The sequence below is a fragment of the Archocentrus centrarchus genome, chromosome 2 (genome assembly GCF_007364275.1).
Source record: "Archocentrus centrarchus isolate MPI-CPG fArcCen1 chromosome 2, fArcCen1, whole genome shotgun sequence".
Classification (NCBI taxonomy): Eukaryota; Metazoa; Chordata; class Actinopteri; order Cichliformes; family Cichlidae; genus Archocentrus; species Archocentrus centrarchus.
The window spans coordinates 15,607,683-15,626,908 of NC_044347.1; the positions used below are offsets into that span (position 1 = coordinate 15,607,683).

Genomic DNA, 19,226 nt, shown 5'->3' on the forward strand with positions numbered 1-19,226 from the left:
TTGAAGCACATCATGGAGAGCGTGTTCGTATGTCTCACATACACACCCTTCAACACACATCACTGGATACTTACTATGTTGATTTTTTTATATAGTAAAGAAATGGTTTTCAGCTCAGTAGGGTCTGATTCATATTTTCCACAATTCCCTGAAAACAGGACAAGAGTCCTTTAATTTTTTTACATTAAGTAAAACTAGACATATTCACAGTCCTTTCCACAAAACATTAAAATATTCAAACACATCATAAAACAGCTCAGTAGCAAATAAAATTTAGTCTCTTTTCACAGTCACGAGCCTCCCAAACTCCCTGACTCCCTCCTGTCACCTGTAAGGCTCCGCACTTCATCTTGGCATCTGGACATGATGGTTTTCCCCCTTCATCCCAATCCTCATAGTCCAGTTCCTGCCCGTCCACCCACAGCCAGTCCCCAGATAAGAAACGCAGACCAATCCAGACGTGTTCAGTGGTGTTATATTTCTTCAGCTCTGTCTGCATCAGCAGTATCTCAGTCTCTGATGCCACGCTGGCCAGGTCATCATGCTGCTCCCTGCAGTACTCCAACGCTTCCTCCCAAGTCTTGTTCTCCCTCACCACAAATGCACTGTAGCAGAAGAAGGTATATTCCTGCCCTATGCTGAGCTCATACCCTCTCTTATTCTGTATACCACCATAATATACTTCATGGAAACAGATGTTAGGTTTACCTTGTGCCCACAAAAACCAGGACACTGCTCCACCTCCTGACCACAACCATTGCGTTATGTTTGAGCAATTTCTTTCCAGTCCTATCCACATATTCTTGTTGACATTGCCAGAGAGCTGCTGAAGTTTGTCGAGATCATTCTGGTTACTGACAGGAGCCAGGTCTGTGTAGGTCTGCCGACAGTACTTCTGAGCATCAGGCCAATTCTTTTCCTCCTTCACGTAAACATACTTTGTAAAAGTTCCAGACAAGCTCAGCAGGAGCAGGATACAGGTGAAGATTTCATCCATTGTTGCTTCTCAAAGGGTTCTGCAGGGCAGTGAGGATCCAAAGAGGTCTGGAAGATATATGATGGAGCTGTGAGCTTTGACTGTCAAAAAGTTTTTGCATATCAGGGCGGCCCTTTATCCTCTGAACCTTTCAGTATTCAGCAGCAGGAACAAACAGCAACTACTCAGTTGTACTTATTCAAGTAGCTGATGAATCCGCCAGGAATTTGGCTCCCTGGCGGCCTTGGACTGCTGCTTATCAAATTGTCTCTGGGATGTTTGTAAATAGATGCTCTACACCCCCGCTGTCCTGTCTTCTTCTGACCTGTGTTGGACTGATCTCCCTGACATAGCCGCTGATGAACTCCACATCTTATCAGAACTGTTAGCTGAGGAGGGAGTTTGAGTCAGCCCCACAGCAGCCCAACCCCCCCACCCCCCCCTCGCCTCCGCTGGCTCCCCTGTCCATCCCTCCCCACCCTAGTGCTCCCATGCTATATGTTTCTGCACTATCGCAGAGGTTTTTGTAACCTTATACTGTGTATGTGCGTATGTATACAAAGTATGAGATGATTTTTTTCCTCACTTATCCCTATATGTTTTCACTATAGTTTCTGTCTTTTTAATGGCAGCGCCTCCAGAAGGGGGGCAGCATGGCCACAGTTCACCTATCTCCCCAAGTTTGTTCTGTTTGTCTTCTTGGATGGGTGTTCTGTTAACTGTAATTTCCCCATTGTGGGATCAATAAAGTATCATCATTAATCACCAAAAACTCAACAGGGAACAATTTAGAATTTTAAAATGCATCAAAAATTTTGATAAAATTTCATCTGATGTGGAGCTTGAAAATTGAAAATTTATCAATGCTTTAGAATATGAAGAGTTTACATATGGTTGACCTAAAGCATCATCACAATCTCATACAAGTCCCAAAAGCAGAAAAATAGAATAGAAGGTGATTAAAGAAATGAACTGAAATTATCTATTGTATATATACTTTGTACATATATATATTTTTTCCTCTCACATTTATACAAATATCTCAAAGTTGTGCATACAAAAACATTTATAATAGCATGAAAAATCTGCTCATGTTACTCTTAAATATACCAACTTATTAAACACATTCAGATGAAAGCTTAGTTAAATGTAAAAACTTTATTAGAGTTTAAACGTTGTGCTATAATCCAGCTAAAAGTCTTCAGTTATGTAGAGAGAGAGAGTAGTATTCAAGTGATTTTCTGTATTTCATAATATTTGTACCTAATCATCTGCGAAAGCCTCAGAGTCTCATCTCTGCTTTTTGCAGATGATGCGGTTCTGTTGGCTTCATCACGGGGTGGCCTCCAGCTCGCAGTGGAACGGTTCGCAGCCGAGTGTGAAGCGGCTGGCATGAGAATCAGCACCTCTAAGTCTGAGGCCATGGTCCTCAGCCGGAAAAGGGTGGAGTGCCATCTCCGGCTCAGGAACGAGTTCTTGCCTCAAGTGGAGGAGTTTAAGTATCTCGGGGTCTTGTTCACGAGTGATGGGAGAAGGGAACGGGAGATCGACAGGCGGATCGGGGCTGCTTCTGCAGTGATGCGGACGCTGCACCGGTCCGTCGTGGTGAAGAGGGAGCTTAGCGTAAAAGCGAAGCTCTCGATTTACCGGTCGATCTACGTTCCTACCCTCACCTATGGTCACGAGCTTTGGGTAGTGACCGAAAGAATAAGATCGCGAATACAAGCGGCATAAATGAGTTTCCTTCGAAGGGTGGCTGGCCTCTCCCTTAGAGATAAGGTGAGGAGTGCGGCCATCCAGGAGGGGCTCAGAGTAGAGCCGCTGCTCCTCCACATCGAAAGGAGCCAGTTGAGGTGGCTCGGGCATCTGATTAGGATGCCTCCTGGCCGCCTCCTGGGTGAGGTGTTCCGGGCATGTCCCACCGGGAAGAGGCCCCGTGGTAGACCCAGGACACGCTGGAGAGATTATGTATCTCGGCTGGCCTGGGAACGCCTTGGGGTCCCTCCGGATGAGCTGGAGGAGGTGGCTGGGGAGAGGGAAGCCTGGGCTTCTCTGCTTAGGCTTCTGCCCCCGCGACCCGGCCCCGGATAAGCAGAAGAAAATGGATGGATGGATGGATGGATGTACCTAATCACTCCAATAAAGGTTGCTGGGGTCATTTTGGTAAATAGTTTTCTCTCTGAGGTCCCAAATTTAAAAACATTTTGAAAACATACAGAAGCTGATAAAAAGCTCTAGTTTACTGGAAAGAGCTAAACAAATTTTTAATTTGCTTAAGGCAAAACTTGACACGTCGCTGGCTTCACAAGAAACGACATGATGCAATAAACAAATACATTTTCAGGAAAAAGGCAACGTGATTTTTTACATTAGCATGTCACCGTACTTGTAAACCAAACGAAGAAGTCAAGAATTTGTATTATGATATCATTTAAATCAGAGTAAAAAGTGACACTAAACTTGTGTCTTCAACCTGGCTGTGGCAGCTATGCCGCACGCAGAAGGATAGAAGATCTTGAGGGAGAAAATGGCGAGTTTAAGGCTGGGCTCAGTACAAAGGAAGCCCATTTCCATCAGATGTATGCATGATCATATTTTGCAGGTCACTACTCACAGCTTGTGGCCATAGCTGAGGGCAGAAACAAAGATCAACCAGTAAATTTGCAGCTTCACTTTCATGCTCAGTTCTCATTTCACCTTCAGGTTCCACTCTCTCTCTTTGCATCACTGCAAACACTGTACACATCCATCTGATAATCTGCCACAACACTTTCCCCATTTGTGTACAAGACCCTAAATTACATGTATTTCTCTACTTCGGTCAGCAACTAGTCCAGAATGCAAAGTAGGCACTCCACCTTTTTCCAGCTTAAAACCATGCCCTAAAATTTGGAGGTCCTAATTCTCATCCCTCTTTATGTCCTTAAAATTTATGAATTGATTCAATCTCAAAGGGCACGCCTGTATTGCTGCCTATGATCTTTTCATGGTCTTACAGGAGCCAAATAGCCCAATAGGGACCAACATTTGTGTTAATAAGCAGTGGTACAGGTGTACCTAACAAAGTGGCTACACACACACACACACACACACACACACACACACACACAGACACACACACACACACACAGACAGAGAGAGAGAGACAGTCTCTACCAGTTTTATTGCTCTTTCTTCCTGGATTATTTGTGAGAGAGGCTGTTTGTCCACAAGATGGAGCCACTGGTTTGGACTCTTCTCTACAGCATTCTCAGGGTTTTAATTCCTTGAGTAAACAGAATCAGTTAACAGTTGGTGATTATTAAATATTACCGTATTAGAGAATAATTTTGACATAGGAGAAATCACAAGTAGAAAATAAGCTTGCTATCAAACTGTACGTCTTCCATTTGCTATAACTTGCTTTGAGCAAACACCGATCCCACATGGTGATAAATATTTTGAAATTTTATTTTGTGGTACAAATTGTGGGACTTGACAGCCAGACTGTTTTTATTTATTTTTTTTAAATGTAACTAGATTTCTTTGGGGAGGTGGCTGTAGCTCAGGAGGTAGAGCAGGTCACTTACTGATCGGAAGGTCGGCGGCTTGATTCCTGTATCCTTGGGCAAGATACTTAACCCCAAGTTGCTCTCAGACGCAAGCGTTGGTGTGTGAATGTTAGATAATAAAAGCACTTAGCTTAGTTAATCATGGAAGTGCTTGTATGAATGGGTGTGAATGGGGTAAATGTAAACTTGTTGTATAAGCGCTTTGAGTGCTCAAACAGAGTAGAAAAGTGCTATAAGAACTAGTCCATTTACCATTTATCTGTTTGTGTAGATCAAAGAAGAGGTGCTCTGTGGAGTCGAGTATTCCATTAACCTTAACGGGCAATGACTTGAAAAACACTAATGAAGTAACTCACTTTTTTTTGCTTTTGCTTTGTAGTAAAATATTTTCATATTGGAGCTGCTCATTACCCTCTCTTCTAGCTCCTTCGTTTTTCAACGTGCTTGTGTGTGCATGGTACCACAGGTGGGCGATGGTACATACTTGAACACCTCTAGGGGACTTGTTTTCTGCTGGTCCCATATTTCAACCTAGCACACTTCGAAAAGCCATGAGGGCTGTGGCACAAATCACCAGTCCTTTCATAAAGACAAGAACCAGGGTTATTATAGTTAACGAAAACGAACGAAATAACGAAAACTGAAATTGAAAAAACATTGTCGTTAACTGAAATAAATAAAAACTATAATTAAAAAGAAAAAACGATAACTAATTAAAACTGAATTGTGAGTTTACAAAACTAACTAAAACTAACTGAAATTATCAATAAACTGACTTTCATTTACTTGTTTTTTTGGGGGTTTTTTTAAGCCTTGTGGATTGATATGAAATCATTTTTTTCCGCTCTCCGAGTTTAAGCTGGGAGCGCCACAGGACAACTGTGTGAGTGCGCATGTGCGTGCGCTCACCGCGCTGATCCGCAAAGTAATGGCTGCGGTCTGCAAAGCGGCAGAGTCCCGTATGGAGGTTCTTTGAGTACAAACACCTGCACACGACTAGGGCTGCATAAAACGATTATTTTAGTAATCGAGTATTCTATCGATTATTCCAGCGATTAATCGAGTAATCGGATAAGAAATACTTTTTTTTAATTAACAGTTTATCTGCATATTTTAACTTCCGTAATGCAGTTTCTCGCCATGTGAACAAACAGCGGTGAATGGAGCAGCTACAAAGTTCTCTTTTCTTCACCTTAACACTTGCTGATCAGGTGCTTGATGAAGGACCTCTAGCTGTTTCACAGATTTAATGGTGGTTACTAAAAGAAAAAGCTGCTGTTTTGGACGCTGGAAAAACGTTTCCTTTTTCACTACTTGAGCTCACCGTCACAGCTTCGCCTCTTTGCGCTTGCGCAGTTAAAACCGCTGCCTGCTATGAGTGTTTTGAAAAACTAGTGGCTGCGGGAGCCATGGCGCATGTGTGAGTAATGGTGTAATGCTTTGTATTCACAAGCATTCTCGAAAATACGTTTCTACTGCAGGTCTATATTTAGTCACTAATAAGGGATTAAAGTATAAAAAATATTTTGAAGGAGCCCCTCGGTCCTGGGGGGCGGGCCTTCCGGTACCGAACCATCGCTAGTGCTAATGGCCCGCGCTCGCTAGCAAACTAGTTCTGGTAGCTACAGCTGAAGTAAAGACAAAAATAGCAGCTGAAATTCTCAGCGAGCACAACACACACAGACACACAGAGAGCAGTGGAGGCGTGGAAATGCATGTCAGCGACAGTTGCCACCCGTCCCGTAAAGTACGGAACACGGCATGTTACGGAGCCGTATTCCACGGAGTCCCGTAACATACGGGGTTCTGTATTTTACGAGACAGGTGGCAACTCTAGTGATGATCCACTCTGTGTTAAATGAAATCCATCGCAGTGACGGAGAGCTTTGTAGAATGTGTGCTTGTGTATACGTGAGTGATTCACACTCCAGTCCAGTAGGTGGCGGTAATGCAGTTCTATGTTGGTTTGCCAGCCCCCAATAAACCCACAAAAAAACGTCAGCACTAATGCTGATAATGCTAGTGAGGAGCGCCGCTTACACCGAGACAGCTGAGCGCTGCAGAGTTTAAACGAAGCATCGACACAGTAAATTTGTGTCGATAAATTTTTAGAATCGATTTAATCGATTTAATCGAGTTAATCGATGAATCGTTGCAGCCCTACACACGACCATAAGGTAATTAACACACACAATCCAGCTACACAAGCATAAATGTGGACATGAGGTCGGCAACTTCTGTAGGTTGTGTACAGAGGCCGCAAAGACCCTGCAGGTTTAATTAGCAGCATCTAACCAAGCTAGCTCCAAAACAGAAGCAGCTTCAGGTGGTGAGAACATCAGGATGCAGCTGGATTTGAGCTTTGACTCCTTCAAAGAGTTTGTTTTTGTCAAACACCACATGTAGGCGTTATTAATCTGCTGCACTGATGCTGAACTTTATTGTGGAGTTTATTGTAGAATTTATTGAGTTTGGGAGTTCATGCTTTTCTTTGTTTCTCCCTGTTGATGTTCATGTGTGTCCTTAATATTACACAAATTTAGCATGTCTTGTGAACAGCTGGTTGTTGACTATATTTCTTTAAACTGTATCTTTTGTCAAGTTTTCATTACACAATAGTCACTTTTGCGCCTTGAATCTTGCACCTGATCGAGTATGAAAATACTAAAACTAATACTGAAACTAACTGAAACTAACTAAAACTAAGCATGAAACCAAAAATAAAAACTAATAAAAGAGCAAAACCACTCTGAAAACTAATTAAAACTAACTGAATTAGAGAAACAAAAGTAAAAACTAACTAAAACTAAACTATAATGTAAAATCCAAAACTATTATAACCCTGACAAGAACACACTCTTATTGTTACTCAATACTTCATATTTACTTCCAAGCTCAGGCCAATGGAAATATATTATTCATCATTTCCCGTCAGAAACTGGAACTGAAGGATATCTAATACAAGTTCCTTCCTTCCCAGTGGTTCTCAAACTGTGGGCTGCTCCCCACTGATGGGGTGCAGGGTGATGACATTTGGGGCGTGATTGACCTGGGAGAAAAGTCATTTGCAACAAATGGTGAACATCGGAAACATTAGCAGGTACGCTGACACAGCGACTAGTGAAACTCTCCACCTTCACCGTCTGCTGCTTTTCTCAGACTTTGCTTCCACACTGAGGGGGACCCTCACACTTACCTGAGCTACAGCTTTAGAAAGTTTAAGCAGGTCTGCTTTCTTCAAACAAAATATTTGGTTGAAAGATAAATATAAAGCCATATTTTTGTCACTGAAAAGTAAAAAAAAAAAGCAAAAATCTTTTCATTGGAAATATATACCTATTGTCAAATCTAAAAAGTGACACATGCCTAAATTATGATCAAGTCTGGAGAACATGAAGCCCTCCGTACTTCTACATGTGCAGCTTCACTCTGCCTGCAGAGGGAGGTATTCCCAGCACTTTCAAACTTAACACTGAATTTGAATCTGAAATACTTTTTTTTTTTGTTAAAACAAATAAATAAATATGTGCAAGAACAACCTGGTAAAACTGTATAAGTTTAATTCAAGTGATTTTTTAAATAATTATTTTTAATGAGCCACAGTTTATTATTTTTGTACTATTACATTGTTTAAACAGAAAAAAAATGATGAAAACACAATGCTTTCAAAATGAAAAGGAAAACTTTTACATTGAGATGAGATAGAAATAAAACCGAAACGCATCAAAGAACAAAACACCAATAAACAAATGCAATACCAATACCACAATAAATAAAGACTTATTCAGATTAAGTTTGCAAAGTAAAGTAGCTCATTAGCAACTAAAATGTCTCCTCACAGTCATGAGCTCTCCAAACACTCTTTTTCCTCCTGTCACCTGTAAGCCTGCACAGTCCATCTAGCCATCTGGACATGTTGGTGTTCGCACCACGGACCTCATAGCCCAGCTCCTGCCCGTCCACCCAAACCCTGAACATTTGATTTCACTGGTTACTGGCTCATGCAGGACAGTGGAAAACAAAATATTTGTGGAGGCTCAGTGGTTTGTACAACTGTGAGCTATTAATTGTCCTCCTATCTAGTTTCACTTCATGGTTCTGATTCTGTTAATCTCTTCAAAATATGCATTAACATCCAGAACTCCTTGTTTCTTCTTTGCATGTAAACAGGAGCACTATTTATGTTTCTGTAACAGCTAATCCACCAGTATTTGCAGAATCTTCAATGGAAAGTATATTTTAAATGCTAAAATATAATTACCGTTCTTATCCATGAATTTTCAAACTCACTGTTTTACAACAAAACAAAAATAAATAAAGGAAATTGTTATTTTTGGTTAAGATGCAAAAAGTCATTTACTTACATTCCTGAACAGAAAGATTCGTTTTAGTGGTTGAATTTTATGCTTGATGAATTTCTGACTTCTCAGAGAAGTCCAGTGTGACGGCTCAAATTTGGAGATAAAAACTAAATCAGTTTATTTTCCAAATAAATGACAATATTGTTTTTTTTTAAACATGTTTTTGACAGATTTCTAAAATATTTGTTTTCTTGTTTTTATGACAGGTGATTGACAGATTTGTTAAACACTGGATGTGTTGACAAATCTTTACAAAAGACTTTTAAATATTCACACACGTCATTCAAACAGCTCAGTAACAAATAAAATTTAGTCTCTTTTCACAGTCACGAGCCTCCCAAACTCCCAGACTCCCTCCTGTCACCTGTAAGGCTCCGCACTTCATCTTGGCATCTGGACATGATGGTTTTCCCCCTTGACCCCAAACCTCATAGTCCAGTTCCTGCCCGTCCACCCACAGCCAGTCCCCAGATAAGAAACGCAGACCAATCCAGACGTGTTCAGTGGTGTTATATTTCTTCAGCTCTGTCTGCATCAGCAGTATCTCAGTCTCTGATGCCACACTGGCCAGGTCATCATGCTGCTCCCTGCAGTACTCCAACGCTTCCTCCCAAGTCTTGTTCTCCCTCACCACAAATGCACTGTAGCAGAAGAAGGTATGTTCACGCCCTATGTTGAAATCATACCCTCTCCCATTCCGTATACCGCCATAATCTTCGGTACGGTTAAGGCCGTTAGGTTCATCTTGTGCCCACAAAAACCAGGACACTGCTCCACCTCCTGACCACAACCATTGCGTTCTGTTTGAGGAATTTCTTTCCAGTCCTATCCACATACGGTTGTCGACATTGCCAGAGAGCTGCTGAAGTTTGTCGAGATCATTCTGGTTACTGACAGGAGCCAGGTCTGTGTAGGTCTGCCGACAGTACTTCTGAGCATCAGGCCAATTCTTTTCCTCCTTCACGTAAACATACTTTGTAAAAGTTCCAGACAAGCTCAGCAGGAGCAGGATACAGGTGAAGATTTCATCCATTGTTGCTTCTCAAAGGGTTCTGCAGGGCAGTGAGGATCCAAAGAGGTCTGGAAGATATATGATGGAGCTGTGAGCTTTGACTGTCAAAAAGTTTTTGCATATCAGGGCGGCCCTTTATCCTCTGAGCCTTTCAGTATTCAGCAGCAGGAACAGACAATAAATACTCACTTGTACTTGTTCAAGTAGCTGATGAGTCATTTTATTAATCACCAAAAACTCAACAGGGAACAATTTAGAAATTTTTACAAAATTTCATCTGATGTGAAGCTTAAAAATTTTACATTTTTGAACACTTTAGAATATGAAGAGTTTAAATATGATTGACCTAAAACATCATCACAATTTCATACAAGCCCCAAAAGTAGAAAAATAGAATAGAAGGCGATTAAAGAAATGTATTTAAAGTATCTATTAGGTAAATATATAAATATATATATATATATATATATATATATATATATATGCATACAAAAACATTCATAATAGCATGAAAAATCTGCTCACGTTACTCTTAAATATACCAACTTATTAAATACATTCAGATGAAAGCTTAGTTAAATGTAAAAACTTTATTAGAGTTTAAACGTTGTGCTATAATCCAGCTAAAAATCTTCAGTTATGTAGAGAGAGAGTAGTATTCAAGTGATTTTCTGTATTTCATAATATTTGTACCTAATCACTCCAATAAAGGTTGCTGGGGTCATTTTGGTAGTTTTCTCTCTGAGGTCCCAAATTTAAAATCATTTTGAAAACATACAGAAGCTGATAAAAAGCTCTAGTTTACTGGAAAGAGCTAAACAAATTTTTAATTTGCTTAAGGCAAAACCTGACACGTTGCTGGCTTCACAAGAAACGACATGATGCAATAAACAAATCACATTTTTCAGGAAAAAGGCAACGAGATTTTTCACATTAGCATGTCATTGTACTTGGAAAACAAATGAAGTCAAGATAAAGCCATATTTTTTATTACTGAAAAGTAAAACATAAGCAAAAATCTTTCCCATGTAAATCTTTACCTATTTTACCCATCTAAAAACTGACACAGGAGCTCCTAATAGTCTGGAGAACATGAAGCCCTCCGTACTTCTACATGTGCAGCTTCACTCTGCCTGCAGAGGGAGGTATTCTCAACACTTTCAAACTTAACTCTTGATTTGAACCTGAAATAAAACATTTTATTAAAACAAATAAATAAATATGTGCAAGAACAACCTGGTAAAACTGTATAACTTTAATTCATGTGATTTTTAAAAATCATTATTATTTTTAATTAGCCACAGTTTATTTCTTTTGTGCTATTACACTGTTTAAACACAGATAAAACAATCAATTAAAAAAAGATAAAAATGCAATGCTTTCAAAATGAAAAGGAAAACTTTAACATTGAGATGAGAGAGTAATGAAACAGAAAAAGAGCAAAATGCCAATAAATGAGATACACTACCCAGCAATACCTCAACAAATATAGACCTATTCAGATTAATTTTGCAAAGTAAAGCAGCTCATTAGCAAAAAAAAAAAAAAAGTCTCTCCTCACAATCATGAGCTCTGCAAACTCTCTTATTCCTCCTGTCAAAATGTTTGTAACCCTTCACAGTCCATCTTGTTTTACATGGACATGGTGGTTTTCCCCCTTGACTCCAAGCCCCATAGACCAGCTCCTGCTCGTCCACCCGCAGCCAGTCCTCAAGAAAGAAACGCAATCCAATCAAGGCATGTTCAGTGGTGACATGCTTGTTCAGCTCTTTCTGTATCAGCAGCATCTCAGTCTCTGACTCCACACTGAACAGTTTGTGTGGTTCTCCCTGCAGTAGTCTTTCTTTCCTTCACCACTACTGCCCTGTAGCAGAAGAAGGAGTTGTCTTGGTATCTATTTGTGTCATATCACATGTAGTCCTCCATAACACCGTAGGCTTCAAAATCTCCACCACATGGTTGACCCAATGCCCAGAAAGACCAGGATACCCTTCCTCCTCCTGATGACCAAGTCCATTTGTTTTTGTCTGAGGAATCCGTTCTCAGATATAGTCGTTGAAATTGACATTGCTGAACAGCAGCTGAAGTTGGTGGACATCATGCTCATTATTAATAGGTGTCATGTCAGTGTTCTGTTGCTAATGGTAGCTTTAAGCCCAATGCCAATACATTTCCCTCTCAATGTAAACATATTTGCTAAAAGTTCCAGACAAGCTTAGCAGGAGCAGGGGGCAGGTGACTTGTACTGTCATGGTCCTGGGTCTTTTGCCCAGTGTTTTGTGTTTTGTTGTTTGGTTTGACTTTCTTCTCCCATGTTTCTTTGTTTAGATTCCTAGTAATTACTGGTTTGGGATTTGTTTGTGCTTCAGGTTGAGCAGGTATTTTGTATTTCTATACGTCAGTCTCGCTTGTATTTATCCTTTATAATTATGTCAAATCTTGGTCTCTGTGTTTGCTGCTTGCTGTCCTATTTTGATAGTGTCTTGTATCGTGTGCAGTCTTTTTACTTTTTTCCCCCCTGGTCTGTTGGTGTGATTCTGTCTACCTGTTCTCCCCAGCTGTTTCCACACTCCACTCATTACCCCTTTTGTATTTATTGTCTGTGTTTTCACCTGTTCTTTGGTGGCGGCTCTCTGTTTACTGTGTGCTCTTCTGTAGTGATGGTAAGATGAAGCTTCATGAAGCGTTGAAGCTTTCCATACAGTTGGTGAACTCATGGGCTGAAACTTCATGAGGCTTCATTTGCTCTACTGCACCATCAAGTGGACAGTAAATGTAAAGCAGGCAGAGTGATCATAATGAAACCATGACTTTGGCGTGAGGAGCTTTAAACAGAATCAATGAAAAAAATGATGTCTGTGATGCCAATACATAAATTCTTATTAATATGGTGTCTGTCTTTATGATACAATGATGGGGTCAAAAGGGAAAGTGGAAACTATGGAAAGTGGAAATTATTACTTAATTTATTTCAATGTGCATATCTCATTATGAGAGATCAGCTCAAAATGTTAACAGACAGGGGAAAATGGCTTTCTTGCTGGTCCTATCACACAAAAATGAAGCTTGAATAAACAAACGCAAACAAACGCACAGTCCACAACTCCACACCAAACCCGCAAATCATTTCCTGAATCAGTCACATGGTACAGCCGGCCTGAAGACTACATAAAGAAATGATGTGAAAGCTGCATAAGAGAGTTCTGTAAAATATAAAGAAAATAGAGATTTTCCCACAGCACTGTGTAATGAGTGAACCATGCAAATGGAAGTGTATCACACCAGTGTTAAGTTGATAGATGTGGGTGGGGTGAATATTTGGTCTGAGTTTTGTGAGGGCAGGGAAAAGGTTTTTGTACTGTGAATGCGACTTAGCGCAGCAAACCTCATGGTGCCTTCCAGAAAATGGGGCATTGGAAGACCACCAATAAAATGGCCTTTTTAGACTACTATGTGAATTCCTTAAATTTAAGGTTTTCAACTTGATATTCAGTTTTTGTTGGTTTGTGGGGGTTTTTTTGCTGTCGAGTATTATATTGGAACATACTGTCTAATCTGACATTCCATTCTTTATTATGAAATTCCATTCAGTTCTCAACTGAACTGTCAAATGCACAAATATGATTGTGGGATTTGTATAAAATGTTTGCATATGCCCTATATATATTGGTACTCACAGTGCCCTAGGCAACATTTATGTAAACTTTCATCAAGATTGGTCCACTTGGTCCAAAGCTGTGAGACAGGGAAGATACAAACATACATACATACTTTAGACTAGGGATGCGCCAATCCGATATTCAGTAGCGGTATCGGTCCGATCTTGGCCTAAATTACTGGCTCGGATATCGGAAAGAAATAAAAAATGACCCACATTAGCTGCATTACAGTTCTCTGTCGTCTTCTTCTTGTGGGTTTGCGGTTTACCAAACCAGCTTAAAGCTGCATTACCGCCATCTACGGAAATGGAGTGGGGATCAGGAAATAACCCCCTCAGTTCTCCGTTGCTGCGACGGATTCCCTTTAACATTGAGTGGATCATCGCTGACTTGTTTTTCCACGCCTCCACCGCTCTCTGCTGTGTTTGTGTGTTGTGCTGGCTGTGCTGACAATTTCAGCTGTTATTTTTTTCTCTACTTCAGCTCCCGGACATACTGCTAGCAATTGCCGCATCCGGTACCAGAAGGACCCCTTCCCCGTCAAAATATTTTTTATACTTTAATCCCTGATTAGTGACTAAATATAGACCTACAGTAGAAACTATTTAGGAGAATGCTTGTGAATATAAAGCATTGCAAAATTACGCTCATGCAGCCTGCAGTTTTTCAACATAAACACTGATAAGACAACAACAGGAATCAGCTGTTTTGCTCAGATGGAGTGGAAGAAAGTTTTCTCCCTGTAACCTCCATAAAACCTTTACTGGGAAACAGCTGGAGGTCCTTCATCAACCACCTGATCAGTAAGTGAAGAAAAGAGAACTTTGTAGCTGCTCCATCCACCCTGTTTGTTTCACTCAGGGAAAAACAGCAGCACTGGAGCTAAAATATGCAGATGAACTGTTAATGTGAAAAAAGTATTTCTTATCCAGTTACTCAGGTAATTGATAGTATAATTGATTGAATACTCGATTACTAAATTAAGCGATAGTTGCAGCCCTACTGAAATTTGCAACATACCATAAGCCAATGCATCACCTTCTCACATAGGAGCAACAAGATTCTGGTGATAGAGCGATTGTTGTAAGTAAGTAAAGTTTATTTATTTAGTGCTTTTCACAGACAAAAAGTCACAAAGCGCTGTACAATAATTAAAACACAATATCAAAAAAAACCCCAGATAAAACACCATGTTAAAAACATATTAACATTACCATATTAAAAGAAAAAGAATACAAATAAAGTCAGCAGAAAGTCTGGTTAAACAGAAAAGTTTTCAAATGTTTTTTTTAAGATCCCACAGAGTCAACTAAATGAAGCTGGAGTGGTAAACAGTTCCACAGCTTTGGTGCCACTGTCTGAAAAGCTCTGCCCCTCCCTGGTTCTTAGTCTTGTACGTGGGACAGCTAAAATATTTTGATTTTGTTGTGTGTGAGACTGTTGACTTATGTAAAATGTATCCAGGCATTTGAAATCAATTGGTTTTTGTTTGTTTGTTTTTTTTTTAAGTTTGGATTTGTATCGGTATCGGCAGATATCCAAATGTAAAATATCGTTATCTGTATCGGACCTTAAAAAGTGGTATCGTGCCATCCCTACTTTAAACTTTTGATGATTTTTTTTTTTTGAATAGTGTTTTTTCCAGGCTGGAATGTTTGCACAGCATACATCTTTAATGACTTTGAAAAACAAGAACTGGGTGCACAAGTGTGGATTTAATTTGGATTTTCACACAGGGTCAAAAATATATATACAGGTTCCAATATATACAAATATATATACATAAATTCACTTAATATTTTACGTTGTGATGAATGCTCCACAAAAATCTTTATTGTCTTAAATGCAGCCAGCACATATCATTCTCTTTAGTTTTGTGCTTCTTAAGGCCTTTGAACTTTCACTTTTTAAAATGGAGCAAAATCAGCTGATGTATTGGTATGTGGCCATCTCTGTCAAATATGACCAAGTTGATTTAAAATATTTCAGTAACAGATCATGTCATGTGTCAGTTTATAACACAAATTAAAAAGTTTGAAATCACCATTCACTGGCTCATGCAGTACAGTGGGAAGTAATATTTTTGTGGCTGCTCAGTATTTTTTTACAACTGTAAACTATTAATTGTCCTTCCATCTAGTTTCTCTTCATGGTTCTGATTCTATTAATCTCTTCAAATGCACAGATTCCAAAAATCCTTGTTTCTTCTTTGTATGTAAACAGGAGCACTATTTATGTGCTGGATGTAATTGCACACGAAGATTCATCACAGTTTTCCTTTCTTCATATGTTTCATTGAAGCACATCATGGAGAGCGTGCTCGTGTGTCTCACATACACACCCTTCAACACACATCACTGGATATTTACTATGTTGATTTTTTTATATAGTAAAGAAATGGTTTTCAGCTCAGTAGGGTCTGATTCATATTTTCCACAATTCCCTGAAAACAGGACAAGAGTCCTTTAATTTTTTTTACATTAAGTAAAACTAGACATATTCACAGTCCTTTCCACAAAACATTAAAATATTCAAACACATCATAAAACAGCTCAGTAGCAAATAAAATTTAGTCTCTTTTCACAGTCACGAGCCTCCCAAACTCCCAGACTCCCTCCTGTCACCTGTAAGGCTCCGCACTTCATCTTGGAATCTGGACATGATGGTTTCCCCCTTGACCCCAAACCTCATAGTCCAGTTCCTGCCCGTCCACCCACAGCCAGTCCCCAGATAAGAAACGCAGACCAATCCAGACGTGTTCAGTGGTGTTATATTTCTTCAGCTCTGTCTGCATCAGCAGTATCTCAGTCTCTGATGCCACGCTGGCCAGGTCATCATGCTGCTCCCTGCAGTACTCCAACGCTTCCTCCCAAGTCCTGTTCTCCCTCACCACAAATGCACTGTAGCAGAAGAAGGTATGTTCACGCCCTATGCTGAGCTCATACCCTCTCTCATTCCGTATACCGCCATAATCTTCGGTATGGTTAAGGTCGTTAGGTTCATCTTGTGCCCACAAAAACCAGGACACTGCTCCACCTCCTGACCACAACCATTGCGTTCTGTTTGAGGAATTTCTTTCCAGTCCTATCCACATACGGTTGTTGACATTGCCAGAGAGCTGCTGAAGTTTGTCGAGATCATTCTGGTTACTGACAGGAGCCAGGTCTGTGTAGGTCTGCCGACAGTACTTCTGAGCATCAGGCCAATTCTTTTCCTCCTTCACGTAAACATACTTTGTAAAAGTTCCAGACAAGCTCAGCAGGAGCAGGATACAGGTGAAGATTTCATCCATTGTTGCTTCTCAAAGGGTTCTGCAGGGCAGTGAGGATCCAAAGAGGTCTGGAAGATATATGATGGAGCTGTGAGCTATGACTGTCAAAAAGTTTTTGCATATCAGGGCGGCCCTTTATCCTCTGAGCCTTTCAGTATTCAGCAGCAGGAGCAAACAGCAACTACTCAGTTGTACTTATTCAAGTAGCTGATGAATCCGCCAGGAATTTGGCTCCCTGGCGGCCTTGGACTGCTGCTTATCAAATTGTCTCTGGGATGTTTGTAAATAGATGCTCTACACCCCCGCTGTCCTGTCTTCTTCTGACCTGTGTTGGACTGATCTCCCTGACATAGCCGCTGATGAACTCCACATCTTATCAGAACTGTTAGCTGAGGAGGGAGTTTGAGTCAGCCCCACAGTAGCCCAAAAATGCCCTAAAATTTGGAGGTCCTAATTCTCATCCCTCTTTATGTCCTTAAAATTTATGAATTGATTCAATCTCAAAGGGCACGCCTGTATTGCTGCCTATGATCTTTTCATGGTCTTACAGGAGCCAAATGGCCCAATAGGGACCAAAATTTGTGTTAATAAGCAGTGGTACAGGTGTACCTAACAAAGTGGCTACACACACACACACACACACACACACACACACACACACACACACACACACACACACAGACAGAGAGAGAGAGACAGTCTCTACCAGTTTTATTGCTCTTTCTTCCTGGATTATTTGTGAGAGAGGCTGTTTGTCCACAAGATGGAGCCACTGGTTTGGACTCTTCTCTACAGCATTCTCAGGGTTTTAATTCCTTGAGTAAACAGAATCAGTTAACAGTTGGTGATTATTAAATATTACCGTATTAGAGAATAATTTTGACATAGGAGAAATCACAAGTAGAAAATAAGCTTGCTATCAAACTGTACGTCTTCCATTTGCTATAACTTGCTTTGAGCAAACACCGATCCCACATGGTGATAAATATTTTGAAATTTTATTTTGTGGTACAAATTGTGGAACTTGACAGCCTGACTGTTTTTATTTTTTTTTTTTAAATGTAACTAGATTTCTTTGGGGAGGTGGCTGTAGCTCAGGAGGTAGAGCAGGTCACTTACTGATCGGAAGGTCGGCGGCTTGATTCCTGTATCCTTGGGCAAGATACTTAACCCCAAGTTGCTCTCAGACGCAAGCGTTGGTGTGTGAATGTTAGATAATAAAAGCACTTAGCTTAGTTAATCATGGAAGTGCTTGTATGAATGGGTGTGAATGGGGTAAATGTAAACTTGTTGTATAAGCGCTTTGAGTGCTCAAACAGAGTAGAAAAGTGCTATAAGAACTAGTCCATTTACCATTTATCTGTTTGTGTAGATCAAAGAAGAGGTGCTCTGTGGAGTCGAGTATTCCATTAACCTTAACGGGCAATGACTTGAAAAACACTAACGAAGTAACTCACTTTTTTTTGCTTTTGCTTTGTAGTAAAATATTTTCATATTGGAGCTGCTCATTACCCTCTCTTCTAGCTCCTTCGTTTTTCAACGTGCTTGTGTGTGCATGGTACCACAGGTGGGCGATGGTACATACTTGAACACCTCTAGGGGACTTGTTTTCTGCTTGTCCCATATTTCAGCCTAGCACACTTGGCCAAGCCATGAGGGCTGTGGCACAAATCACCAGTCCTTTCATAAAGACAAGAACACACTCTTATTGTTACTCAGTACTTCATATTTACTTCCAAGCTCAGGCCAATGGAAATATATTATTCATCATTTCCCGTCAGAAACTGGAACTGAAGGATATCTAATACAAGTTCCTTCCTTCCCAGTGGTTCTCAAACTGCGGGCTGCTCCCCACTGATGGGGTGCAGGGTGATGACATTTGGGGCGTGATTGACCTGGGAGAAAAGTCATTTGCAACAAATGGTGAACATCGGAAACATTAGCAGGTACGCTGACACAGCGACTAGTGAAACTCTCCACCTTCACCGTCTGCTGCTTTTCTCAGACTTTGCTTCCACACTGAGGGGGACCCTCACACTTACCTGAGCTACAGCTTTAGAAAGTTTAAGCAGGTCTGCTTTCTTCAAACAAAATATTTGGTTGAAAGATAAATATAAAGCCATATTTTTGTCACTGAAAAGTAAAAAAAAAAAAAGCAAAAATCTTTCCCATGGAAATATATACCTATTGTCAAATCTAAAAAGTGACACATGCCTAAATTATGATCAAGTCTGGAGAACATGAAGCCCTCCGTACTTCTACATGTGCAGCTTCACTCTGCCTGCAGAGGGAGGTATTCCCAGCACTTTCAAACTTAACACTGAATTTGAATCTGAAATACTTTTTTTTTTGTTAAAACAAATAAATAAATATGTGCAAGAACAACCTGGTAAAAC

At 40.3% G+C, this 19,226-nt stretch overlaps 2 protein-coding genes across 2 annotated transcripts; both read right to left on the minus strand.

The window, feature by feature from the left end:
- Nucleotides 1-9,101: 9,101 nt before the first annotated feature.
- Nucleotides 9,102-10,018, minus strand: LOC115799384 (lymphocyte antigen 75-like). The gene has a single exon (XM_030756519.1). It carries the CDS (start codon nt 9,919-9,921, stop codon nt 9,181-9,183), a length of 741 nt encoding a protein of 246 aa, XP_030612379.1. The 5' UTR covers nt 9,922-10,018; the 3' UTR covers nt 9,102-9,180.
- Nucleotides 10,019-15,444: 5,426 nt separating this feature from the next.
- On the minus strand, nt 15,445-16,888 carry LOC115797059 (C-type lectin lectoxin-Lio3-like). The gene has a single exon (XM_030753541.1). It carries the CDS (start codon nt 16,849-16,851, stop codon nt 16,201-16,203), a length of 651 nt encoding a protein of 216 aa, XP_030609401.1. The 5' UTR covers nt 16,852-16,888; the 3' UTR covers nt 15,445-16,200.
- Nucleotides 16,889-19,226: the final 2,338 nt, after the last annotated feature.

Excerpts from the sequence above, each read along its gene's own strand:
- LOC115799384 (XM_030756519.1), bottom strand. The coding sequence starts at position 9,921 with ATGGATGAAATCTTCACCTGTATCCTGCTCCTGCTGAGCTTGTCTGGA.
- LOC115797059 (XM_030753541.1), bottom strand. The coding sequence starts at position 16,851 with ATGGATGAAATCTTCACCTGTATCCTGCTCCTGCTGAGCTTGTCTGGA.